Source organism: Capricornis sumatraensis, chromosome 5 (genome assembly GCF_032405125.1).
Source record: "Capricornis sumatraensis isolate serow.1 chromosome 5, serow.2, whole genome shotgun sequence".
In the NCBI taxonomy this organism is placed as follows: domain Eukaryota; kingdom Metazoa; phylum Chordata; class Mammalia; order Artiodactyla; family Bovidae; genus Capricornis; species Capricornis sumatraensis.
The window spans coordinates 97577359-97602545 of NC_091073.1; the positions used below are offsets into that span (position 1 = coordinate 97577359).

Sequence of the window (25187 nt, forward strand, 5' to 3'; positions counted from 1 at the left end):
GGAATACTGGGGGCCCCACCAAGAGAACTGAGTCCCCCAACCCCAATCATTTAGCTAAGGTCTCTAAAACACCAAGATCACATAGCTGATAGGTGGCAGAGAGAACTCAGAGTTCTCTTTGAAAAGAGATTTTTCTTGTCAAAAAAGATTTTTTTTTTTTTTTCGATTTCAGACTCCAAGTTCTTTTCTCTATAAGGATGTCTTTGAAAGTTGCACACGTGTCCCTGCCTCCATGTCCATCGGGGGTGGGTGTAGCTGCGAACACACACGGGGTGCGTGTGTGGATTTATCTGGGCTTCTAGGGTCTGCGTGTGCAGCCCATCATGGGCCTGCATGGCATCACATACATACTGTCGCCCCATTCCTCAACCCCAGGCACGGGCTCCCTGTGTCACCAGATCTTAGAGTGGCCCACGGGGTGCCTGAGCTCTCAATATCCCCAAAGCCACGAGGAAAGGGGACGCAATGTGGGGACTGAGTCCTTCCTCCGGGCTCCTCAGCCCCTGCACGATTGTACAAGGATCCACAGAAGCCCCCGCAGAGGGGCCACAGGCTGTGCCTATGACATGTAAGCACAGGGCTGGGATGGGACTCCTGGGTCCTCCTCCTGCCCATGGCAGGGTTTCCCAGGCAGCCCAGGGTGTGGCAGGCAGGGCAGCCCAGGGATACAGGCTCAGGGAGTGTGTAAGGTCCGGGTCTGAGTCCCCACTGCTGCCACCACCCCACTTCTTGGACACTGACCTCTGGACCCCACATTGCAAACAGCACCCCCACCACCCCAGCACCAGGAGGAAGCACACATACACACAAGGAAACATCAGGGTGGAGCCTGAGTTTACTGTTTCCAATGCAACACAGCTGGGGTCTTTGTGGGAGCCATGCCCAGCCTCCCAGCACCCAGGCAGGGCGGGAGGTGCTCGCCAAGGGGAGACTTCATGTCCGGATGAGTCCCGGTCGGTGTTGTCCTGGCTCAGGTTGGCCCCTGGGGCTCCTGGCTAGGGTGGCGCGAAGTGCTGGGCAGCCGGTCCCCAGTGAGCAGGACGGCGGGGCAGGCCTCGGGTGAGATACAGTGGGCCTCGTGCTCCACCAGGCCCGCCGGGCACTGGCAGCCGGGGATGCAGGGCCGCACACAGTGGGCTGCCAGCTCTGCCAGGGGGATGTGCTGGTTGAAGCAGGTACGGGGGCAGGGTGGGCCACACTCATCAAACACGAAGCCGCGGTCCAGGGGGCAGCCCACCACTGCGGATGGAGTGGAAGGAAGGGTCACCGTCCAGTCCCCAGGCTCCCCCCAACCCCATGACCCTCCCTGAACCTTTCCTGTCCAGACCTGAGCCCTCTGTGTCACCCCCTCCCCAGCTTGCACGGGGCGCTACCCCCTCACCGCAGAGTGTGGGGCCCCGCCAGGCCGGTGTCACCCCTGCCTGGCGACAGTGGCTAGCATAGGCTTCCAGGGAGTCACAGAGGCAGGCGTCAGAGGAGGAACCTGGCCCGCAAGCACAGAGGTCATACACGCAGGCGGCAAAGAAGGGGTCTGGTGGCACCACAGCATGGCAGCGGCTGAACGGGGTGGACTTCAGCACCGCACACCGGGCGTTGGCCTCACGCCTGGCACGGTACCCTGCTGCCCGGCATGGATCCACCTCACGGCCCTTGGAACAGGGCCGACCAGGTCCTGGGCCCTCTGGGACCTAGATGGGGAAGGCGGCCCTGATATGACAGCATCCACTGGCAGCTGACCTTTGTGTGTTATGTTCTTCCAAGAGCTTTGCACCAAATGTTTTGTTGTAGCCTCAAAAACTTCCTTACAAGAACAGCAAAGAAAGCATCAGCTACTTTTCCTTTGCCCCCATTTTACAGATTGGCAAATCAAGGCCCAGAGCAGTTAAGTGTCTTGTCCAAGACTTAGAGTCAGTGAATGATGAAGCAGGCCTTGGGGATTCAGTTGAGGAGATCCCTTCCAACAGGTGCCCTGCCCCACCCCCCCCCAGCACTGTAACAGGCAAAAAGACCCCAAACCTTCCTGAAAGCCCCAAAGCCCAACCCCTCCTTTCCTTACCAGAGGGCTGCTCTGAGACTCAGGCTCAACTGTGCCTCCCCCAACCCCTCACTTCTGTGCCCCTCACCTGCCAGCTATTCCCAAACGCAGCCTCAGTGGACTGGAGCAGTTCCTCAGGGTCCTGCAGGTCATCCTGGGCAAAGCCATTGAAGTTGCCACAGAGCCCACACATGTGGCCCCGGTAGGAGCCAGGGACTCTCACCTCCACCTGGGACTGCCCATCCCACAGCACCTGTGCAGAGAGGCGGGGACTGGAGAGCAGGAGAAAGCCAAGGGCCCCAGGAAGCCCAGGGCCCGTCTCGGTGGTGTGTCAGCATGCCCCCTGCAGGAGGGGAGGAGAAAGGACAGGTGGAGTGCCTCACGGAAGGGAGGCTTGCTCTGGCCAAGGACAGGAAGGCACCTGCGGTGTCAGCCCTGGGCAAACACGGAAGAGTGAAGAGGTGAACACAGCTCCCTCAGGAGGGCACCTTCTCCCGTCATCATCCCTGAGCTAGGCTTCCCTGTGAAATGCAACCCACTTCCAGAGCTTCACTCCCTCACGGGCATTCAGGCCTTACAGAGGACAAAGCACAAATCGGGTCTGTATCCTGTTTTCGTGTGTGCTAAGTCGCTTCAGTCGTGTCTGACTTTGCGCAACCCCCATGGACTATAGCCCACCAGGCTCCTCAGTCCATGGGATTCTCTAGGCCAGAATACTGGAGTGGGTTGCCGTACCCTCCTCCAGGGGGTCTTCCCCACCCAGGGATCAAACCTGCGTCTTCTATGTTTCCTGCATTGGCGGGCAGGTTCTGTACCACTAGTGTCACTTGGGAAGCCCCATCCTAAGCGTAGACAAGCTATATTTTGTGTACTTACAAATGTGCTTGTGGGTGGAGGCAGGGAAGTGAATTACTCTTTGACATGGGAATTGGAATCTCTGAAACCATCTAGGAGAAGGTAGTTGACATTGCCTCCCCCTTTCCCTGCTTGAGGGATGGGAAAGCTGAGGCCCAGAGGACTGGCTTCCCTGGTGGCTTAGATGGTAAAGCGTCTGTCTGCAATGTGGGAGACCTGGGTTCGATCCCTGGATCGGGAAGATCCCCTGGAGAAGGACACGGCAACCCATTCCAGTATTCTTGCCTGGAAAATTCCATGGACGCAGGAGCCTGGTAGGCTACAGTCCATGGGATCAGAGTTGGACACGACTGAGCAACTTTAGTCACTCAGAGGACTGGCTTAAGATAATGGCCTAAGAGCCCCAGCACATCCGTGGCTGGAAACTAGGCTCAGAACTCCTTTCATCACACCTGGAGTTCTCTAGCCCTGATTCCTCTTCCCCCTAGAATCCAGCAGAACTCTCTCAGCTCCTTGGCCCCATGGCCTGGTAATACCCCTCCTACAGAACAGGCCTGAGGCGCCCCCTGCCCCGCACTGGCCCTGGCCGCACCTGGAGCCCCAGGTGGGAGTGCAGCACCACCGTGCGTCCCCGAAGCTCCACATAGAACAGCGGTTCCTGCAGGAAGGGCAAGGCCACAGGGCGCCCGTCCACCTGGAGAAGAGACGTGGGAGGAGGAGCAAGATCGGGACAGAGAAGGGGACAGCGCTGACCGACCGGCCCCCCGATCCTTGGCTCTACTGACCGTGGCCGCCCCGCCCTGCAGCAGCCGCACGGCCACGTCTCCCAGCAGCACAGCCACCTCCTGGGTCCAGGACACGCCACTCCGGCCCCGGTCGTCGTTGGTCACGTGCACGCTGCGGCGGGAGGCCCGGGTGCAGGGGTCAGCAGGGCTGGGTGTGGGAGGCGGGCAGGGAGAAAGGCAGAGGTAGCGGCGCACCTGAAGTCCCCGCCACGGCAGTCCTTGGCCAGCACGTAGCTGCAGCTGCCCTGAAAGTGCAGCAGGCGGCCGTCGAAGGTGCGGTAATGAGGGTCTCCGAAGGCCATGCAGGAAGCGGGCCGGGGCAGGCAGCGGGGACAGCAGCTGCCGGGACTCAGGGCGGGGGCCTCGTCCTGGCCTCCGCCCCGCACACGGTCAGACCCGCCGCCCTCCCGGCCGGGGCCCACGCTGAGCCTCCCGGGAGGACCGAGCCTCCCCGGGAGCCGGGGAGGTTCCCGGGCTCCCGAGCTCGTGCTGGAGGAGGTCAGGACGCCACCTCGTGGCCATGTCAGACACTGCACGACCCGAGCGAGCCTGGTCTCCTACTTCCCCGTTGCTCCAGGTGGGCCGTGCCACGTGCCCACCCATCCCACCGCCCCAGACTCTGGCACTCACGGGCCCACAGGAGAGCGGCGCGCAGCGCTGGCTCTGGCAGCGCACGGTGCCTGCCACGCAGGAGCAGTTGGTGCAGGCGTCCACGTCCCAGCGCTCTCCGGAGGCCACCTGCCGGCCCTGGTGCGTGCACGACGGGGCGGGGGCTGAGGGGACGGGAAGGGGCGAGACAGTTGCCAGTCCCTCACGTTGGGTCTCGCTCCGTGCCCCCGACCCCCAGCCCCATGGCCCTGGCCCGCACCTTGGCACCTCTCACAGCACCTGCCAGCCTCCCGCACCTTGGACCAGCCGCGCGGGCAGGTGAGCGCCTGGCACTCCTCCAGGCGGCACTCCACGTGGCCCCGCTGAGGACAGACGTCATTGCTCTAGGGACTTCCGGTAGGGTTTGGAGTCCCTGGCCTCACGCTTCTGCATCAAGGACTGGGCAAGCAACCCTTCTCCCACAAGGGCACCCACTTCATGATCAAGTAGGGGGTGAAATCACCTTTAGCTGCTTGCCCTCACACAGGGGTACCTCTGCCCTCTCACCCAGAGGGGGCGCCTTTTTCTAATTACCTCAAAGACCCCATATTCTCTGGTCCAGTGTCCTGAGGCCCTTCACTTTACCGTCTGTAAGGTCCTCCACCCCACCCCCCTCCCCCAGCTCACATGGCAGGTGCAAGAGACGCAGGCGTTGCTGGGGTCCCGCCAGCTCTCTCCATCCGCCACTGTCCGGCCCTCAGCCTCCACCACACATTCTGAGGACAAAGAAATGGGGACGGGGAAGCACTGTCATTCTGGCTGCCTGAGCTCACTCTGAAGGCCCAGGGCAGGGCGGTGCCCACCCCATCTAATTAGTACCCTGAGGGTGTTAATTTCCTCAACCAGCAGCACCATGGCTGACTAAATGGCAGACCTTACGCCAGCGCCCAGGATATCCAGAGCGTCCCAGAAACTGAAAGAGCCAGAGGCTGGAACTTTCCTCTGGTCTGGCTGCCAGCTCAGCAGTGCGATACCCTGCTAAGTGGACCTGGGGTCCCTGAGCCCCCTGACAAGCCTCTGGCCAGCCCTCGAGAATCCAGGCTCCATTCCCTGCCTCCCTCCACCTCACGGGTCCCTCCTCTAATGAACAGCCCTCCATTTCTATAAAAGAACAAAGCCTGCATTCGGAGTGCACACCCCAGGTTGCCCGCTTGGCCCATAGAGGCCACACCTCCTGTCTCCCTCCCGGCTCATGTCCTGAGGATGCAGAACAAAACTGGGCACGAACCCTGGCACACAGGGCAGCAGCTCCCAGGGGGTATGTAGTGTTCAGGCAGGGGACAGCTGAGCTCAGGACAGGCCCGGTGAATGCAGAGCCAAGTCAGGTCCTGTGGAAGGGCATGGGAACAGCACAGGAAGAAACTGCAGGGAAGGCACAGGGCCTAGGTGGAATGCGACATTCAGGATAAGCGGGCGAACGTTGTTGGGGTGATTGGGAAGCCTGGAGGTGCTAAACAGAGGACCCACAGCTACAGAGGAGGAAAAAGAGGGGGCTGGAGGGGTCCCCAAGGAAAGAGGGCTCACCTGGCACTGGCAGGTGTAGCAGGGGTCTGGTGGGGTCAACTCAGACCCCAGCAGGTGCTCTGTGCAGTGGCTCAGCGCCTCTGAGAAGACAAAAATGCAGTGTGGGAGATGCTGGGGGAGCAGGGACGAAAGCCCCATTGACCGCCTGCCCCCTTACTGTGCCCCAGGATTTCTTGAGCCCAGGATATACTTATAGCCCTGACACCTTCAATCCAGGGAAGATAAATCCTTTTTCCTTTTGTTTCAGCCAAAAAAAGTTTGGACTTTAGACAAGGAACCCTGCTAGGACGGGGGGCCTGGAAATGGACAAAGTGTGGCTTCCTCAGCCTGAGGTCGCTAAGGACCATAGGGCTGCCTGGCCTGCCCCTCCCACTTCTGTTCATCTTGTCTGGAAGGAAGCACAATGAGCCAGGTACACCTGTTCCAATCCTGGCTCCAGCACTCAGAGCCTGTGCCATTTTTGGCAAATTAATAAATTTCTCTGAACTTCAATTTCTTCATCTGTAAAATTCCTCATCACTGGGTAACTGTGAGAATTACATGTGAAACTTTATTAAAAGCACCAAGTACAGTGTGTTGCATAAAGTAGGTGCTTAATAAGAATGGAAATAGTGACGGACTTTAAATTTTCTTAGGTTCCAAAATCACTGCAGATGGTGACTGCAGCCATGAAATTAAAAGATGCTTGCTCCTTGGAAGAAAAGCTATGACAAACCTAGACAGCATATTAAAAAGCAGAGATATTACTTTGCCAACAAAGGTCTATCTAGTCAAAGCTATGTTTTTTCCAGTAGTCATGTGTGGATGCAAGAGTTGGACTATAAAGAAGGCTGAGCACCTTAAAGGCTGATGCTCTTGAACTGTGGTGTTGGAGAAGACTCTTGAGAGTCCCTTGGACAGCAAGGAGATCCAACGAGTCCATCCTCAAGGAGATCAGTCCTGGGTGTTCATTGGAAGGACTGATGCTGAAACTGAACCTCCAATACTTTGGCCACCTGATCTGAAGAGCCGACTCATTAATAAAGACCCTGATGCCGGGAAAGATTGAAGGCAGGAGGAGAAGGGGATGACAGAGAACGAGATGGTTGGTTGGTATCACTGACTCAGTGGGCATAAGTTTGAGTAAGCTCTGGGAAATGGTGAAGGACAGGGAAGCCTGGCGTGCTGCAGTCTATGGGGTCGCAAATAGTCAGACTTGACTGAGTGAACAACAGCAGCAGTATGTGGCATACAGTAGGTGCTTAATGAAAAAGTGAAAGTGAAAATGAAGTCGCTCAGTTGTGTCCAACTCTTTGCGAACCCATGGCCTGTAGCCTACTAGGCTTCTTGGTCCATGGGATTTTCCAGGCAAGAATACTGGAGTGGGTTACCATTTCCTTCTCCAGGAGATCTCCCCGACCCAGGGATTGAGCCCGCATCTCCAGTGTTGTAGGCAGACGCTTTACCATCTGAGCCACCAGGGAAGTAGGTGCTTAATAAGTATTATTATTTTTCTCTCCCCTTGCAGCACATTCTAGCAGGTGTTGGTTGGTAAGGATAGCTCTCCCCACCTCTGTAGCTGGACCACTCAGTGCCCCGCTGGTCCCAAGATCCCTGTGCTCAACAAGCCAGCAGCCTGCACAACTGCAACCCTGTAGCACCACCTGCTGGACAAGAGGCAGCAGGCTTCAGTTCAGTTCAGTTCAGTCGCTCAGTCGTGTCCGACTCTTTGTGACCCCATGGACTGCAGCACACCAGGCCTCCCTGTCTATCACCAACTCCCAGAGCTTGCTCAAACTCATGTCCATCGAGTCTGTGATGCCATACAACCATCTTATTCTCTGTCGTCCCCTTCTCCTGCCTTCAGTCTTTCCCAGCATTAGTGTCTTTTCCAATGAGTCGGTTCTTCAAATTAGGTGGCCAAAATATTGGAGCTTCAGCTTCAGCTTCTTCCTTCATTCAGTCCTTCCAATGAATATTTAGGATTGATTTCCTTTAGGATTGACTGGTTGGATCTCCTTGCAGTCCAAGGGACTCTCAAGAGTCTTCTCCAACACTACAGTTCAAAAGCATCAATTCTTCGGTGCTTAGCTTTATAGTCCAACTCTCGCATCCACACATGACTACTGGAAAAACCATAACTTTGACTAGATGGACCTTTGTTGGCAAAATAATGTCTCTGATTTTTAATATGTTATCTAGGTTTGTCATAGCTTTTCTTCCAAGGAGCAAGCGTCTTTTAATTTCATGGCTGCAGTTACCATCTGTATTGATTTGGGAACCCAAGAAAATAAAGTCTGTCATTGTTTCCATTGTTTTCCCATCTATATGCCATGAATTGATGGGACCAGATGCCATGATCTTAGTTTTCTGAATGTTGAGTTTTAAGCCAACTTTTTCACTTTCCTCTTTCCCTGCCATCAAGAGGCTCTTTAGTTCCTCTTCACTTTCTGCCATAAGGGTGGTGTCACCTGTGTTTCCCCTTAGGGCCGTACAGGTCTCACTGGCTAGGGTGTGGGCTTCTAGAACAACCCAATGGACTCAGGAAGGGGCTGGGACTGTGGAGGAGAGCTGGCTGGCCCTTCTGGTGTCACTCTGGGGGATGGCAGCTCTGCCCTCTTGACCCCCGCCCCCAGTCCGGGGACTCACCGGCACAGGTAGGGCAGCATTGCTGGGGTCCTGGGGTCAGGAGCTGGCTGGCAGGGCAGCCCACCAGGCGGGGGCACTGCCGCCGGTGACAGCGCAGGCTGGGTGTCCCCTCAGGCTGCAGCTGAACGAGAGAGCAGAGGGTGCGATCCGGGCCACGGAAGCCAAGAGCCGCCCCCTTTCCCCTGGACTCCAAGCGCCTCTTGTCTGCCTTGTGCAGGTCAAACTCCGGTCTAAAGAGAGATTCAACCTCTCCCCAGACTTGCCCCTCATCCCCCGTCCCAGTCCTCAGAGATGGCCTATGGGGTGCCTGCTCCTGTAGTCACTTGGGCGTGAGCCTTTGTGTGACCTTTGAGCCTTCTGCAAGCTCAAGGCATCTTCCCTCCCCACTGCCTAATCTCCCGACCCATGACATCATTTGCCTGCTCAAAACCCTTCCATTGGCACACTGTTCTTTCAAAGAGACTTTCCCCGACAGGGCCCCTGACCACTTCCCAGGTGCCTCCCCCCAGATTTCTACCCACACCACCCTCCAGTCCAGCTGGGCGGGCCTGTGCACTGCCTGCCCCACAACCCCAGACTTTCTGGCCCTGTTGGCTCCTCCCCTGAAGCCCCTGCCTCACTCCCTGGCCTCAGGGACACACGCCTGTCCCTGACCCCACAGTGCCTGCTCCCCACAGTGCCCAGGCTGCCCCTCCACGGTGCCCTCCCCTACCTCACAGACGCAGACTTCGCAGGGGTCTGCACTGGGCTGGAAGCTCTCTCCTGGCTCATACTTCCGACCCTCATGCTCACAGTCTTGTTGGAGGGTGAAGGTTGGGGGGGGGTGGGGAGGGGAGGAGGGGTATGGGTGGGGTGGGGTAAGAGTAGAACAGAACCAGGGAACTTTCAGACTGGCCGCCATGCCAGGGGTGGGGTTCTCTGCCCCCTGGACCCCCACTCTCAACCTCAGAGATTGGAGTGTGTATAAGAACGGGGGCCACCCAGCCCAGGGCAATGGCAGGGAGATGCTGACTGGCTCTGCCTCCTTGCCACCCCCGCCTCACCCCTCCCCAGGCATCGAGGGCATACCAGAGCATCGAGGGCAGCAGTCACTGGGCCCCTGGTGGGGCTGGGCACAGGAGGTGACACACTGGACGCGGTCGCAGGTGATGACACCCTCATGGCACATGCAGGAGGAGCAGGGGCTGTCAGGGGGCTTCCAGCTACTGCCTTCAGGGTGCTCCTCCCCATGAAACAGGCAGCCTGTGTCCAAGGTGGGCAGGGGTGAGCTCTGAGTCTGCATGTCTGCCCCGACTCCCTGCCCCACCCTGCGTAGTCAGTACGGCATGTGGGTAACCAGGAGGGGCTTCTTCAGGGCTGGAGTAGGAAGCTGGGACAGAACTCCTGTGTGTGCTGGAGGGGAAAGACACTGGGTCGGGGTCAGAACACCCAGGTTCTAATCCTGTTCCTGCTTGCTTGCTAGACCCCGAGCCAGGCAGCAAGCACTGTGCGCCACAGCCCAGCACCAGCAGCAGTACCGGGCCTGCGGCAGGAGGGCAATACACACACGTGGCACTAGCGGTAAAGAGCCTGCCTGCCAACATGGGAGACACAAGAGACACGGCTTGGATCCCTGGGTCTGGAAGGTCTCTCGGAGGAGGAAATGACAACCCACTCCAGTATCTTTGCCTGGAGAATCCCATGGCCAGAGGAGCCTCGCAGGCTATAATCCATGGGGTTGCAGAGAGTCGGGCAGGACTGAAGCAACTTAGCAGGCATGCACGGGATGAATGAAAGGTTCCATCACTAGCCATGTGCCCAAGGTAACTCCATCTCTCCAACCCTCAATTTCCTTACCCATTAAATGGAGATTTCTTCTGTCCTGCCTACCTCCCAGGCCAAGGAGACACTCATGGTTCTTATACCAGTTGGGGCACTGTATGGGGTGAGGGTCTTCTTAATAGGCTAAAAAAGACTCCTATTCTAGAACCAGGCGGCCTAGATACAAATCTTGACTCTGCCACCTATTGGCTAAGTGACCACAGGTAAGTTATGTTAACTGTCTGTACCTCAGTTTTCTAACCTGTAAAATGGGAATAATTAATCATAATACCTACCTGATGAGATGTTATGTATAAGGTGCCTAGCTCAGAGTCTGGCACATGGTATATACTCAATAAATGTTAGCTATCATGATTACTATTATGAACCACAGCCTTTGACTGTGTGGATCACAAAAAACTGTGGAAAATTCTTAAAGAGATAGGAATACCAGACCACCTGACCTGCCTCCTGAGAAATCTGTATGCAGGTCAAGAAGCAACAGTTAGAACTGGACGTGGAACAACAAACTGGTTCCAAATTGGGAAAGGAGTACATCAAGGCTGTATATTGTCACCCTGCTTATTTAACTTGTATGCAGAGTACATCATGAGAAATGCTGGACTGGATGAAGCATAAGCTGGAATCAAGATTCCTGGGAGAAATATCAACAACCTCAGATATGTAGATGACACCACCCTTATTGCAGAAAGTGAAGAAGAACTAAAGAGCCTCTTGATGAAAGTGAAAGAGGAGAGTGAAAAAGTTGGCTTAAAATTCAACATTCAGAAAACTAAGATCATGGCATCTGATTCCATCACTTCATGGCAACTAGATGGGGAAACAATGGAAACAGTGACAGCCTGGAAATCAGTCCTGAATATTCATTGGAAGGACTGATGCTGAAGCTGAAACTCCAATACTTTGGCCACCTGATGCAACGAACTGACTCATTGGAAAAGACACTGATGCTGGAAAAGGTTGAAGGCGGGAGGAGAAGGGGACGACAGGATGAGATGGTTGGATGGCATCACCGACTTGACGGACAGGAGTTTGAGCAAGCTCTGGGAGTTGGTGACGGACAGGGAGGCCTGGTGTACTGCAGTTCATGGGGTCTCAAAGAGTCGGACACGACTGAGTGACTGGGCTGAACTGAACCGAACCAATATGAATGGGGTGTGGTTAGGAACAGGATAGCTTTGAGGAGATTCCAGTAAGAGTCTAGAAGGAGAAATGGGCTGAGCAGGCCAGGGGCAGGAACAGGAAGGAAGAGATGAAGGTGGGCATGGTGAGAGCTCAAGTCCTGAGGTGTGGGCAGGCCAGAAGGGTGGACAGGGAGATGGAAAGGCTGGAGGAGAGCTGAGGGGAGGGCGGTGGGGCAGATGGAAGGACACAGGACCCAGACCCAGCGACAGAAACAGGGGGGCAGCCCCATCAGCCCGGCGCACCTCTGCAGCGAGGACAGCAGCTCCCCTGCTCCGTGACCTGGAGCGGGCAGGACAGGGGCGGGCAGCGCTGCCGCACACAGCTGACCTGGCCGGCCTGCGGGAGAGGCAGGCTCAGTGGCTTGCTCCCCCCGCCCCCAGCCCCTCGCCACCTCCCTGCCACACCTCACAGCGACAGCGCGCGCAGCTGCCTGCGGGCCCCTCGAACTCCTCCCCGTCCTGGTACTCTTGGCCCTGAGAGAGGCAGCCTGTGGGCGACACGTGTCCTGGGTGAGAGTGCGGCCGAGCCACCTTGCCCCGTCCCACCTCAGGCCTGGTAGAGAGGGAGGGAGGAGGGGCAGAGAAGCGCCTGGGGGCAGGCGAGCGCTCACTGTGGCAAACGGGGCAGAAGCAGGGTCCTGAAGAGGGGCGAGGGCAGAGAGCCGGAGGACACGGCTTGTTCCGGCAGCGCATGGAGCCTTCCTGGGGGAGAGAGGTCGCCCGGCCATGCCCCGACTCCCGTGCCATCACACCCTCAAACAGGGCTGCACACCCGTGGGGGTACCTGTACTGACCCCTCCCCCGGCCCCGGGAGACCTGAACCCAATCCTGCTCCCAGTGGATGTCACAGGCAGAGTGCAGCCCGGAAGGAGGAACAACCTTCTTTCTGGCCAGAGAGGAGGATCGAGGGATGAAGGGTTCCCAAGCCCCCAGAGGGCCACCTCACCTGGCAGGTGCAGAGCGAGCAGGCAGGGTCTAACGGGTCAGGAAGGGTCTCTCCAGGGGCGGCAGTGACCCCATGATAGAGGCATCCTGGCGGAAAAGGGAATGCAGTGGAAGGGGCTGCAATCAGCGGAGCCTTCCACCCACCCCAGCCTCCACACACACACACCGGGCCACACACCGCATCCGGGCCTGGGGTCCTCTACCAAAGCTTAGCTAACAGTCCGAAAGGGAGAGGTGAGTGGCTGGGAAGGGGAGAGACTTGTGTGCGTGAAGCAGGGGAGGACTGAGAGTGAGATCACAGACCACAGGCCAGGGTAGGAGGAGGATGTGAGGGAGGGGCACCTGGAAATGAAGGTGAGAGGCGGGCTGGGCTCGGGAGGCTGGACGAAGGAAGCCAGGAGGGAGGGAAGGTGCTGGGCGTGCTGGGCGACTCAAGGGCCGTGGGAATCACTGAACGGCTTCGAGCCTCGTGACATGTTTGAGGGAGGCAGGGTGACAACCAAAGGACGTGAAGGTCTGGCCACACAGACCTTCTGCGTATTTGGTGAGTACGACAGTCAGCATGAGGTGACAGCAGAGACCCAGAGGAGGCTGAGCATGGGGTGAGGAACCCGAGGAGAATCCAGGGTGTGGGCTTGCTGTGAGGCTGTCTCAGGGGAGGGTGACAGTGACCAGACCCACTGACAGGGGCAGTGGGGGGGCAGGTCTACCCTGGCAGGTCGGGCAGCAGTGCCCAGCTCGGGTGAGCGGGTGGCTGCAGCCCAGGGGCTCACAGGGCCGGCGGCCACAGGTCACGAAGCCTCCGAGGCAGGTACACAGGTTGCAGGGCTCACGGGGATCCGGGAACTCCTGGCCGCTCAGGTAGGACTCCCCCAGATACTCACAGCCTTCAAGAGAGGACAGGGAGGCCAAGGTGGAGGAGCGGAAATCAGAGAGGAGACCAGTCATCTGGCTCTGAGCTTGGACCTGGCCTGAGCTCAAGGGCTCAAAGACCTGGGGGCAAAGGGCGGGCTCAGTCCTGGCAGTGGGGGGTGGGCGGTGCGCAGGGGGATGGATGGACTGGCCAAAGGACAGACTTTCTCCCCGTTGGTCTGCAAAGAAGCCCCCTGTCCAGTCTATAGGGAAAATCCACCTAGAATTTAGTCTGGGGCTTTTTTTCTTATAATAATAAATATCTTTGACCCACACCAGGGCAGTAAATTGGATGGCATCACTGACTCGATGGACATGAGTTTAAGAAAGCTCCAGGAGTTGGTGATGGACAGGCAAGTCTGGTGTGCTGCAGTCCATGGGGTTACGAAGAGTTGGACATGACTGAGTAACTGAACTGAGGGCAGTAAAGGGGCTTCCCTCGTGGCTCAGATGGTAAAGAATCTGCCTGCAATTGCAGGAGACCTGGGTTGATCTCTGTGTTGGGAAGATCTCCTGGAGAAGGAAATGGCAGCCCACTCCAGTATTCTTGCCTGGAAAATCCCATGGACAGAGGAGCCTGGCAGGCTACAATCCATGGGGTCGCAAAGAGTCGGACACGACTGAAGCAACTTAGCATGCACACTGGGCAGTAAAGAAGACTTTGACCCCGTCCTCCCAGCCCACCCCCCAGTCCCTGCCCCTCACCATCACAGGTAGGGCAGCAGTCACCCCGGGCAGGGAACAGGCACTGGGCAGGTGCACAGACCCTGGGCTCACAGCTGACGCTGCCCTCCCAGCAGAGGCAGATGTGACACCTGGCAGTGGGCGAAGGGAAGCGCTCCCCGCTGGCGAACTCCTTCCCCTGGTACAGGCAGCCTGGGGGGGGTCGGGCAGGCGAGGGGCTGGCGGCTCGTGGAGTACCAGGAGCATTACCAGGGCATGCTGCCCTCCCAGCCCTAAAGGCCAAGCCATCCCGGAGACCACCCCCCATTCTGCCAGGCCCTGTGGATCAGGTGGGCACTGTTTCCCCATTTTCTTAGTGAGAACCCCAATGTGGGAAGGGCAGGCCAGGAGGAAGTGGGGAGAGGAGGTGGCACCCTCCTGGAGATAAAGAGGGGCACCAAGAAGGCAAGGGGTGGAGTTGGAAGAAGTGGGGACAGGGCAGGGAGGGGGATAGCCAGGGCATTACCGTCACAGGAGGGGCAGCAGGGCCCCTGGCGCGGGTGGGTGCAGGGCACAGGCGGGCAGGGCAGTCTCTGGCAGGACGCCGAGCCGTCCAGGCAGAGGCAGCGGCGGCAGGGGTCGTCGGGCGGGGAGAAGTGCTCCTGGTGGCGGGCGGGGACCAAGCCCCCCGGCCGAGGGCAGCCCGAGGGGGCGGCTGCAGGGGAGAGCCTCCATCAGCAGGGCTGGGGACAAGCTGCGGAAGGGATCCACCCTGGAGAGGCGGCGAGGGGCGCAGCGCCTACCTGGGCACCGTGGGCAGCACTCTCTGGGCAGAAGGACCGGCTCTGGGCAGGGCAAGGGCGGGCAGCGGCGCGCCAGGCACTTTACGGTGCCTCCCTGCAGGTGGACCAGGCCAGGGCCAGTTAGCGTAGGAGGTGGAGGAGACCCCACGCCTTCCCACCCTGATCTTGGCTGACCTCGCCTGGTCTCCCCAATCCCCGCCCTCCCTCCCCGACTCCTCCTCCCAATCCCCGCCCTCCCTCCCCGACTCCTCCTCCCAATCCCCGCCCTCCCTCCCCGACTCCTCCTCCCAATCCCCGCCCTCCCTCCCCGACTCCTCCTCCCAATCCCCGCCCTCCCTCCCCGACTCCTCCTCCCAATCCCCGCCCTCCCTCCCCGACTCCTCCTCCCAATCCCCGCCCTCCCTCCCCGACTCCTCCTCCCAATCCCCGCCCTCCCTCCCCGACTCCTCCTCCCAATCCCCGCCCTCCCTCCCCGGCTCCTCCTCCCAATCCCCGCCCTCCCTCCCCGACTCCTCCTCCCATCCATACGGCAGACTCACCAGACAGTGACACAGACGGCAGGGGTCAGAGGGGTGGGGGAAGTCGGCCCCGTTGGGGTACTCTTTCCCACCAAAGGCACAACCTGGAGGAGAGGGCAGCTAGAGGCCCGGGACAGGCCCTCCTCCCCCAAGGGCACGCTGCCTTCTCCAGCCCTAAAGGCCAAGCAATCCCGGAAACCACCCCCTATTCTGCTCGCCTCACCATTGCAGTTGTTCTGGCAACAGACACCAGGCAGAGGGTGGGCACAGGAGGTTCGGGGGCAGACCCGGGGTTGGCACTGGGCATGGCCTTCCCGGCACTGGCATTCCTGGCAGGGATCTCGGGGATGCGAGAAGCGTTCACCATCCAAAAACACCTGTTTCTCCAGGACGCAGTCTGCACAGTGGGGTCGGGGGTGGGCAGGATGGGGGCACAGAGACAGCGCAAGGAGCAGGCTGACAGCCCCCTCCTGCCTTGAGTCCAGAGCCACTGCGGAAGTGCCACTTGGAAGCTGTCCGCATGGAGGAGGAGGAGGGGCTGTGTACACACGCAAGGGTATCTCTGTGAGCACACGTGCATGTGCGTATGTGTGTAGTCCCTTTACCTGCAGGCAGATGTGTGTGCCTCTGAGGGTGAAGAGCTGAAGGGCTAGTGCACGTGCCTGCCTATGTTTGATTTGCACCCCAAACACTTTCCATGTGGGTGGGGATCAGGGCACACCACATCCCAGCTTCCAGCCTATGGTATGGAAAACTTGAACACTTGTCATCTGAACCAGTCTTGTACAGGTAGATACACGAGGTCCGGGTGTGTGGGCAGTGGAAGAGGAAGTAGTACAAGATGGGAGAGAAGGGTGGGTGTAGTAACACGAAGGGACAAACAGATGTCTACCGTGTCTCCCACCCCTGCCTTGTGAGTTCCAGAGAGTTCCAAGCTGGGTCAGACTGAAAACAATTCAGAAAGCCATTTCTGTCTAAAGTTAGGGTTAGGCTTAGGCCCCAGGGTGGGGGGCTTCCTTGATAGCTCAGTTGGTAAAGAATCTGCCTGCAATGCAGGAGACCCCAGTTTGATTCCTAAGTCGGGAAGATCCGCTGGAAGGGATAGGCTACCCACTCCAGTGTTCTTGGGCTTCCCTTGTAGCTCAGCTAGTAAAGAATCTGCCTGCAATGCAGGAGACCTGGGTTAAATCTTGGGTTGCGAAGATCCCCTGGAGAAGGGAAAGGCCATCCACTCCAGTATTCTGGCCTGGAGAATTCCATAGACTACACTCTATGGAGTAGCAAAGAGCTGGACACGACTGTGCGACTCTCACTTTCACTAAGGGCCCAAGGGGCCATGGAGTGTTAGAGTCAAGGGTCCCCCGAGCCACACGGGTGCAATGAGTACATACCTGGGCACCTGGGGCAGCATTGGCCGGGTCCACTCTGAGGCCTGGCACAGGTTGTGGGAGGGCAGTTGACCAAGGAGCATGTCACGGTCCCATCCTGGGAGCAGGTGAGAGGGCAATGGCAGTGGGTCCTGGGAGGGGCTGAGCCGGGCAGCGGCAAGCCTGGGGAGGTACCTCGCAGCGGCAGGTGTGGCAAGGGTCTGCATCTGTGAAGTTCTGCCCGTTGGCATACACCTGGCCGTGGTAAGTGCAGCTCTCACAGCTGGGGCAGCAGGCACCTGGGCAGGGCAGGTGGGTCAGAGCCCTACCCATCAAGGTGAACTGGTCAAGGCACAGGGGAGAAAGCTAGCTCTGGGCAGGGCACTCACCTGGGGGCTGGGTGGGGTGCTGGCAGGGAGCTGGGGAGCAGAGCAAAGTCCCACATACAGGTACCCCAGCTTGACAGGAGCAGGTCGTGCAGGGCTGGCCATCAGGCTCCCACTGGACACCCTCAGCAAACTCCTCTCCATCAAGCACGCAGACTACAGTGGTGTGAGGCAGGGAACGGGTGTCACCGTGGCAGCCCAGGCACCTCCATCCATCCCTGTCCTTCCCAGACCACCCAGAACCCTTCCCAGGACCCCAGCTTCACCATCCCCACAGCCGCCTCTGAACCCTCTCTGGAATGGCTGGTGGACTTAGGGATGTGCCCCCCGCCTTACTGTGAAGAAACACTCCTGGCTGCTGGGAGCAGCACCCTTTCAGGGTTGTCCCCCGCCCTGTCCCCCAATACACACACCTGAGCAGAGCTGGGGGCCAGAGTCAGGCAGGGTGCAGGGCATGCCTGGGCACTCGCGCTCCTCGCAGGAGACCTCGCCAGCCTAGGAGGGAGGCTGGGTGAGAGGCCCTCAGGGGACAAGACAGACCTGGGATGTGAGACAGCAGGACTGCCTACCTGGCAGGAGCAGCGGACACAGCGGCCACTCTCTTGGAGTTGGAATGTCTCCTGGCTCTGATACTGGTGTCCCTGGTACTCACAGCCTGGACAAGATGACAGAGGGGCAGGGGGACAGGGCTGGGGGCGGATGGGGAAGCCTCACCACACCTGAGGCCTCCACCTCCCATCCTGATAAGGACAGTCACACGTGTCCTCCAGGAAGCCCTGCCTGCCAGCCTCTGCCGGCCCCCAGGTGCCCAGCATGCCATGAGGCGAGGTGAGAACTCGTCCCTCACCCTTGGTGACAGAGCTCAGGTTCGTTCAAGGGGGCTTCTGTAGGTTCAGTGGAGGGAAACACTCCCACCCCAAGACCCAGAGCCTTTCCTGGGGCAGCGGCTAGCCCTCCCCCTGGAGACTGGAACCCTCACTCACTGTCACAGACAGGGCAGCACCCCCCCAGGGTCCTCCCTGGGTATCTGCAGGGCGTGGGTGGGCAGGGCGGAGGCTCACACTGGACACTCCCGTTCTGCCAACAAGGCCTGGTCAGCATGTGAGAGGCAGGCCCAGACGCCAGCCCCTCCCTGCCGGGCAGCCACACTCACGGCGCAACGGCAGTGCGAGCAGGGGTCCCCAGACCCCACGGGCTCCCCGCTGCGGTAGTCCTGCCCATTTAGGAAACAGCCTGTTGGGAAGACGGTGCCTGAGACCCTCCTCAGGGACGCGTGCCAGTCAGTGTCCTGGTCTTCTCAGGAGGCCTGTGATAGGCTGTCCATCCGCTTTCCGATCCCCCTACCCTCTGCTGACTCACCATCACACACTGGGCAGCAGGTGCCCGGGAGGGGCCGGGCAGGGTATGGGCACAGACTGGCACATTCCCGCTGGTGGCACCGGATGTGGCCCTCCTGTGGGGGACAGAGGAAGGGGCCATCAGAATGCAGCCAGGTAGCAGAAGTAGCCTTCAAGTCCCAGCTATCCATTTACTAGATGTTGTTATGAGCAAATTGTGTCCCCCTTCATATTCTTATGTTGCAGTCCTAACTCCATCAGAATGTGACCTTATTTGGAAATAGAGTCGTAGCAGATGTAATCACGTAAGATGAGGTGAGACTGGAAGGGGGTGGCCCCTGATCCAATGACTGGTGTTCTTTTAAAAAGGGGAAATTTGGACACAGACACGCACAGAGAGAGCAGCTTGTGGAGACGAAGGCAGAAGCCACGGGCTGCCAAGGATTGCCAGCCAGCCGCCAGAGCTGGAGAGGGGCCTGGAACAGTCTCTCTGACAGTTCTCAGTCAGAACCAACCCTGCCAGCACCTCGATCTTGGACTTCTGCCTCCAGAACCATGAGAGGACCAATTTCTGTTTAAGCTACTCTGTTTGTGGCACTTTGTTATGCAGCCCTAAAAACAAATGCAGGTGTATAACCTGGCATGTGACCTAAAGTTCTCTGTGACTCAGTTTACCCATCTGGAAAAAAAAGAGAATGATCCTATTTGCAGGAATAGAAATGCAGATGTAGAGAATGGGCCTATGGCATGGGGGAAGGGGTGGGGGAGGGGAGGACGGCATGAGCCCACCAGCCTCCCCCATCCCTGGGATTCTCCAGGCAAGAACACTGGAGTGGGTTGCCATTTCCTTCTCCAATGCATGAAAGTGAAAAGTGAAAGTGAAGTTGCTCAGTCATGTCCGACTCTTTGCGACCCCATGGACTGCAGCCCACCAGGCTCCTCCGTCCATGGGATTTTCCAGGCAAGAGTACTGGAGTGGGGTGCCATCGCCTTCTCCAGAGATATATGCACAACCACGTGTGAATAGCTAGCTGATGGGAAGCTGCTGCAATAGCACAAGGAGCTCAGCTCGGTGCTCTGTGATGACCTAGAGCAGTGGGAGGGAGAGAGGCTCAAGAGGGAGGTGACATGTGTATACGTATAACTGATCCTAGCCTAGCCAAAGTTATCGTTTTTCCAGTAGTCATGTATGGATGTGAGAATTGGACCATAAAGAATTAATGCTTTTGAACTGTGGTGTTGGAAAAGACTCTTGAGAGTCCCTTGGGTTGCAAGGAGATCAAACCAGTCAATCCTAAAGAAAATCAGTCTTGAATATTCATTGGAAAGACTAACGCTGAAGCTGAAATTCCAATACTTTGGCCACCTGATGGGAAGAACTGACTCATTAGAAAAGACCCTGATGCTAGGAAAGATTGAAGGCAGGAGGAGAAGGGGACGACAGAATGAGATTTTGGATGGCATGACCGACTTGATGGACATGAGTTTGAGTAACCTCCAGGAGTTGGTGATGGACAGGGAAGCCTGGTGTACTGCAGTCCAGGGGGTCGCAAAGAGTTGGACACGACTGAGGGACTGAACTGATAGCTGATTCACTTTGTTGTACTGCAGAAACCAACACAACATTGTAAAGCAATTAAACTCCAATAAAGAACTTTTTAAATAATAAAATAAAAAAATTTTTAAGGAGACAATAATAGTCCTGTCCTCATAGCCTTGTATGGGCATAAGATAAGTGTGTGGTGTGGCACCCACCTCCAGAAGCTGACACTTAACAAACACTTAGCTGCTATGACTCCCCACGGTCTTTCCCAGACAGACACAGTCCCTGGAGTTCACACCTATACCTGGGCTCGCTACCTCCAGCCCCGTAAGTGTCTGGGCAGCCAGTGACTCTCTCACAGGTGGGGTAGGGATTTGGGTGTCAGTGTGAACAGGGAGGGGAAGCACATGGTAACAAGGGGGCGGGTGCACCATGGCCTTCACAGTGGAGTCCTTCGTCCTTGGTGAGCTGTCAGGAAGCTCTGTGGCTCTGGCTTCAGCCCTCTGAATCATAGCCCTCCTTGGCGTGCACCCTGCCTGGATGTGAGGCCTTCGTGTCCCTGCCTTTCTCCCCCAGGCTTTGCCCTGACTCCTCCCTATATCTGGTGTCTTAGTCCCTTCAGGCTACTGTAATAAAAATCCTGTAGTCTGGGTGGCTTACAAACAACAAAAAATTTAGTTCTCACTGTTTGGGAGGCCAGGGAGTTCAAAATAAAGGTGTTAGGAGTTTCAATGTCTGGTGAGAGGCCCGTTCCTGCTTCAAGCGTGAGTGCCTGCTAAGTCACTTCAGTCATGTACAACTCTTAGAGATGCTTTGGACGGTAGCTTGTCAGGCTCCTCTGTCCATGGACTTCTCCAGGCAAGAATACTGGAGTGGGTTGCCATGCCCTCCTCCAGGGGATCTTCCCAGTCCTGCTGTATTCTTGCTTGTGTCCCCCACATAGTGAAAGGGGCAAGAGAGCTCTCTGGGGTCTTTTTTCATTTTTGGCTGTACTTGCTGTGCTCTGTGGCACACACAATCTTAGTTCCCCAACCAGGGATCAAACCTGTGCCCTGTGCCGTGGAAGTATGGAGTCTTAACCACAGGACCACCAGGGAAATCCCTCTGGGGTCTTTTTTTTTTTTTTTTTTTATAAAGGCACTAATCCTATTCATTACTTTGCCAACAAAAGTCCGTCTGGTCAAAGCTATGGTTTTTCCAGTAGTCATGTATGAATGTGAGAGTTGGGACTATAAAAAAAGGCTGAGTGCTGAAGAATTGATGTTTTGAACTGTGGTATTGGAGAAGACTCTTGAGAGTCCTTTGGATTGCAAGGAGATCAAACCAGTCAATCCTAAAGGAAATCAGTCCTGAATATTCATTGGAAGGACTGATGCTGAAGCTGAAGCTCCAATACTTTGGCCACCTGATGCGAAGAGCCGACTCTTTAGAAAAGACCCTGATGTTGGGAAAGATTGAAGACAGGAGAAGAAGGGAATGACAGAGGACAAGATGGTTGGATGGCACTATCAACTCAATGGACATGAGTTACAGCAAGCTCTGGGAGATGGTGATGGACAGGGAAGCTGGTGTGCTGTGGTCCATGGGGTCAAAAAGAGTTAGACATGACTGAGCAACTGAACAACAACAAAATCCCATTCATGAGCGCTCTGCCCTCTAGAAGTAATCACCACCCAAAGGCCCCACCTCCTAATAGCATCATGTAGGGGTTAAAATGTCAACATATGAATGTGAGGGGGGCACACAGACATTCAGTCTATAGCACCTGGAGTGTCCCCCCATTCCTCCCTGCTCAAATCTTACTCACTCATTCAGACCTAAGTAAACACCACCCCACCCCGAAGTTTTTCTAGATCTGTGCTGCCCAATAGAAATATAACACGAACCACATATGTCATTTAAAATTCCCTGGTAGTTAAAATTCAAAAAGAAAAAGAATCAGATGGAACTAAATGTTAACATTATATTCCACTCAAACCAATGTATCCAAGAAGTTATTTCAACATGTAATCAACAGGAAGTGTTAAGAGACATTTTATGCTTCTTTCTCTCATAATACGTCTTTGAAATCCAGTGCGTAGTCTACCCTTTACGTCCATCTCAAACAGGACAGTCACATTTTGAGAGCTCAGTGTCCACACGGAGTGGCTCCTGCTCAGACAGCAGGGCTCCGGACATCTCAGATCAACTGTATTTCTCTGTCCCTGGAGTCTGTGCCCCCGTCACATCCTGCCTGCCCAGCCTCACTCCTCCTGTAACCTGAAGCGCCTTGGTTTGGGTTCACAAACATGCTGCCCACCTACTGTGCTTGGAACTGGACATACAGGGCACAACCCCTTCCCCAGCCTCACGGCCTCCAGAATTAGGTCTCCTCCATCTCTGTCCCCTCACAGTGCCTTTTGGGATGTGTTCAGTGGACTGAAGGAATGAATCTGGGTGACCCGGGGTCGGGGAGTGGTGGGGGCAACCCAGGAGCAGCATGGGGACTCACCAAGCACTGGCAGATCCGGCAGGGGTCCCCAGGGGTAGTCCACTCTTGGCCATGCTCCCAGTGAGAACCATTTTCTGTGCAGCCTTGAGCTGAGGGAGACAGGCAGAGAGGAAGCCTGGTGGAAATTTCAGCCAGACCTTCCCTCCTCCACATGCCCTCTGAGGGTCCTCCCCGGAGCCTAAATCCAGCCAGATCCTGCCTCTGCCTGGACCCCTTGCCCTGGCTTCCCAGCACCCCAGGCAGGGTCAAGCCCAAGCTCCTTGGCCTGACTTTCTAGGTCTTCGAGGGCCAGCATGGCCACGCCCACCTGTCTCTGGCCCCGCCCACCTCTCAGTGTAAACCACGCCCACCTGCCTGCACCTTCCCAACCAACACACGCCCACCTCACATGGAGGGTTAGTCCCAAACTGCCCTCTCTTCCTGGCATCCCCTCTGCCCTTCACCTAGCGAACTGCTCTTTAGCCTTGAGGTTCTGTCCGGACCCACCACCCCCAGGATGCCCTCCCTTCCGTGCCCAGGTTGGACTAGGTCTCCACTAGGTCTCCTTCCTCTGAGTTTCCATAGTATCTGTGTGTAATCTAATCCCGCCTTTGCCAGTCCTAGTTTGTGACTCAGTGACACCCTCTAGTGGTCTGCCTCGAGGGTCCACCGGGTGTCTGCACAAAGCAGGTAATAGTCAATGTTTATTCAGGTATACAGTATCATTATCCCCTTTTACAGATGGGGAACTGAGACACGGAGTAACTCCCTCAGAGGCACACAAGTGCTAAGTGTCAAGGGCAGAACTTGGAGCAGGTGTGGTCAGGCGCGGCTCCCCCGCTGACAGGACCCCCAGGTCAGGGGTCTGCAGAGTGGGCTCTGGGTTGACGAAACAGCCTAACAGCCCCACCTGGAGCTCCACCAGGGAAGGGGCAGGGGCTCTCACCTTGGCAGGTCGGGCAGCAGTGCCCAGGCCTCAGGACTGGCTCGGAGCAGGGGATGGGCGGGCACTTCGTGGGCACGCAGCGAACCAGGCTCCTCTATAACACACCCACAGCTGTGCTGCCTCAGGCTCTGGCTCCCAGAGAGAGCAGACTGGGCCACAGGGTGGGGATGGAGGGAGAATCTCTCTGGCATCAGGCCTTGGGTGGTATGTGAGGGGCTGAAAGAGTGGCAGGTGCGGCCCAGAGCAGGCGCGGGTATCCCAGGAAGAGCAGGGCCCAGGCAAAGTTTCGGAGGACTCACCAGACAGGAGCACTGGAGACAAGGGTTGGAGCTGGACTGGAAGTTGGCCCCTTCCTCGTAAAGCTGCCCCTCATACTCACAGCCTGGGGAGGATTGCCAGAAAGACAAGCTGGTCAGCAGAGAGCAAGGTGGGTGGTCATCACCCAGGGGAAGGCATGACACCAAGTAGGTAAAGAACCCTCTGGGGCTGAGGCCAGGGGCGGGGGCGGGGTGGACAAGACAAGGGCAGGTCACCTGGCCGGCAGACGGGGCAGCACTCCCCAGGTGGGGTGTAGCTCTCCAGGCAGTTGAGCTCTGAGCATGAGGGCCCCTGGCACCGCACTGTCCCTGCCTGCAGGACAGACACAGAGCCCTCCTTCCTTCTCCACTGCCCAAGCTGAGTGGAGGCCTAGATAGCTCCAGGGCTCAGTGCCAGGGTGGCAGCAGCAGCCCTGCCTGGCCCCCAGGTCAGGCTTAGCACTGCCAGGCCTGGGGTAGGCTGGACAGCAGGGACGTAGGTGGTAGTTGGGGCCAGGCTCTGATTCCTTTACCTGGCAGGTACAGATAACACAGCGCTCCCATTGCCATGTTTCCCCATCTCTGTGGCCTCCAGGGCAGCCTGCAAAACCAGGGCCACACCCTCAAGTAAGGGACCCAGAGAATTGGGGCAAAAGACAAGGACAAAACATCAAAGGGGCACTGTTCAGGTGAGAATCAGATTTGTATATTTACTACAACATTTCAGCAGATGGCAGTATAGTGTCTGACTCTAATATCAGTAGGTCCATCATTTTACAGCACATGGAAGCAGTGAGGGAAGAGTGACTTTTTAAAAATTTCACCAAAGACATCATCAGTTCAGTTCAGTTCAGTTCCGTTGCTTAGTCATGTCTGACTCTTTGCGACCCCATGGACTGCACGCCAGGCCTCCCTGTCTTTCACCAACTCCCAGAGCTTGCTCAAACTCATGTCCATTCAGTCGGTGATGCCATCCAACCATCTTGTCCTCTGTCATCCCCTTCTCCTCCTGCCTTCAATCTTTCCCAGCATCAGGGTCTTTTCAAAAGAGTCAGCTCTCTAAGACATCATATGGGCTAGCAGTGGCCCTGAGGCACCATTTATTTTATAAGCTATGTGTGTGCGTGTGCGAGCACGTGTGTGTATGTGTGTGTGTGTCCCTTTTCACTGAGATCTAATGACTCCAAAGACATTACTCCTCATCTCATCTTGGCCAAGACTTTCAGGCTACATTGCCAGACCTCAACCAGTGCCTGGGCCCCTGTCCCACCTTTCAAACTACCAGCTGCTATTCTTCCTGCAGTACAGTTGCCAGATAAAATATAGGACACCCACTTAAATGTGAATTTCAGATGAAAAACACAAAATTTTTTAGTATAAGTACACCGAAAATATTGCACAATTCAGTTCAGTCGCTCAGTCGTGTCCGACTCTTTGCGATCCCATGAATTGCAACATGCCAGGCCTCCCTGTCCATCACCAACTCCCAGAGTTCACTGAAACTCACGTCCATCGAGTCAG

General features: G+C 56.9%; 1 protein-coding gene across 1 annotated transcript in view; it reads right to left on the reverse strand.

Annotated features, from left to right (window-relative positions):
• Positions 1–880: 880 nt before the first annotated feature.
• The window catches only part of KCP (kielin cysteine rich BMP regulator), a 32876-nt gene continuing 8569 nt past the window's right edge, over positions 881–25187 (reverse strand). Inside the window, exons 6-40 of the mRNA XM_068972424.1 lie at positions 23670–23756; positions 23371–23464; positions 22446–22528; positions 18434–18527; positions 18228–18307; positions 18058–18151; positions 17644–17729; positions 17488–17569; positions 17078–17230; positions 16884–16987; positions 16713–16806; positions 15545–15718; positions 15343–15425; positions 14798–14897; positions 14527–14715; positions 14043–14213; positions 13136–13312; positions 12427–12512; positions 12092–12182; positions 11886–11968; positions 11724–11817; positions 9544–9717; positions 9188–9270; positions 8476–8596; positions 5848–5927; positions 5552–5651; positions 4951–5039; positions 4544–4646; positions 4306–4448; positions 3871–4043; positions 3676–3787; positions 3483–3584; positions 2124–2288; positions 1382–1688; positions 881–1239 (exon numbers count right to left, since the gene is read on the reverse strand). Coding sequence (XP_068828525.1) covers positions 971–1239; positions 1382–1688; positions 2124–2288; positions 3483–3584; positions 3676–3787; positions 3871–4043; positions 4306–4448; positions 4544–4646; positions 4951–5039; positions 5552–5651; positions 5848–5927; positions 8476–8596; positions 9188–9270; positions 9544–9717; positions 11724–11817; positions 11886–11968; positions 12092–12182; positions 12427–12512; positions 13136–13312; positions 14043–14213; positions 14527–14715; positions 14798–14897; positions 15343–15425; positions 15545–15718; positions 16713–16806; positions 16884–16987; positions 17078–17230; positions 17488–17569; positions 17644–17729; positions 18058–18151; positions 18228–18307; positions 18434–18527; positions 22446–22528; positions 23371–23464; positions 23670–23756 — 4320 coding nt within the window. The 3' untranslated portion in view covers positions 881–970. The remainder of the gene's footprint in view (positions 1240–1381; positions 1689–2123; positions 2289–3482; positions 3585–3675; positions 3788–3870; positions 4044–4305; positions 4449–4543; positions 4647–4950; positions 5040–5551; positions 5652–5847; positions 5928–8475; positions 8597–9187; positions 9271–9543; positions 9718–11723; positions 11818–11885; positions 11969–12091; positions 12183–12426; positions 12513–13135; positions 13313–14042; positions 14214–14526; positions 14716–14797; positions 14898–15342; positions 15426–15544; positions 15719–16712; positions 16807–16883; positions 16988–17077; positions 17231–17487; positions 17570–17643; positions 17730–18057; positions 18152–18227; positions 18308–18433; positions 18528–22445; positions 22529–23370; positions 23465–23669; positions 23757–25187) is intronic.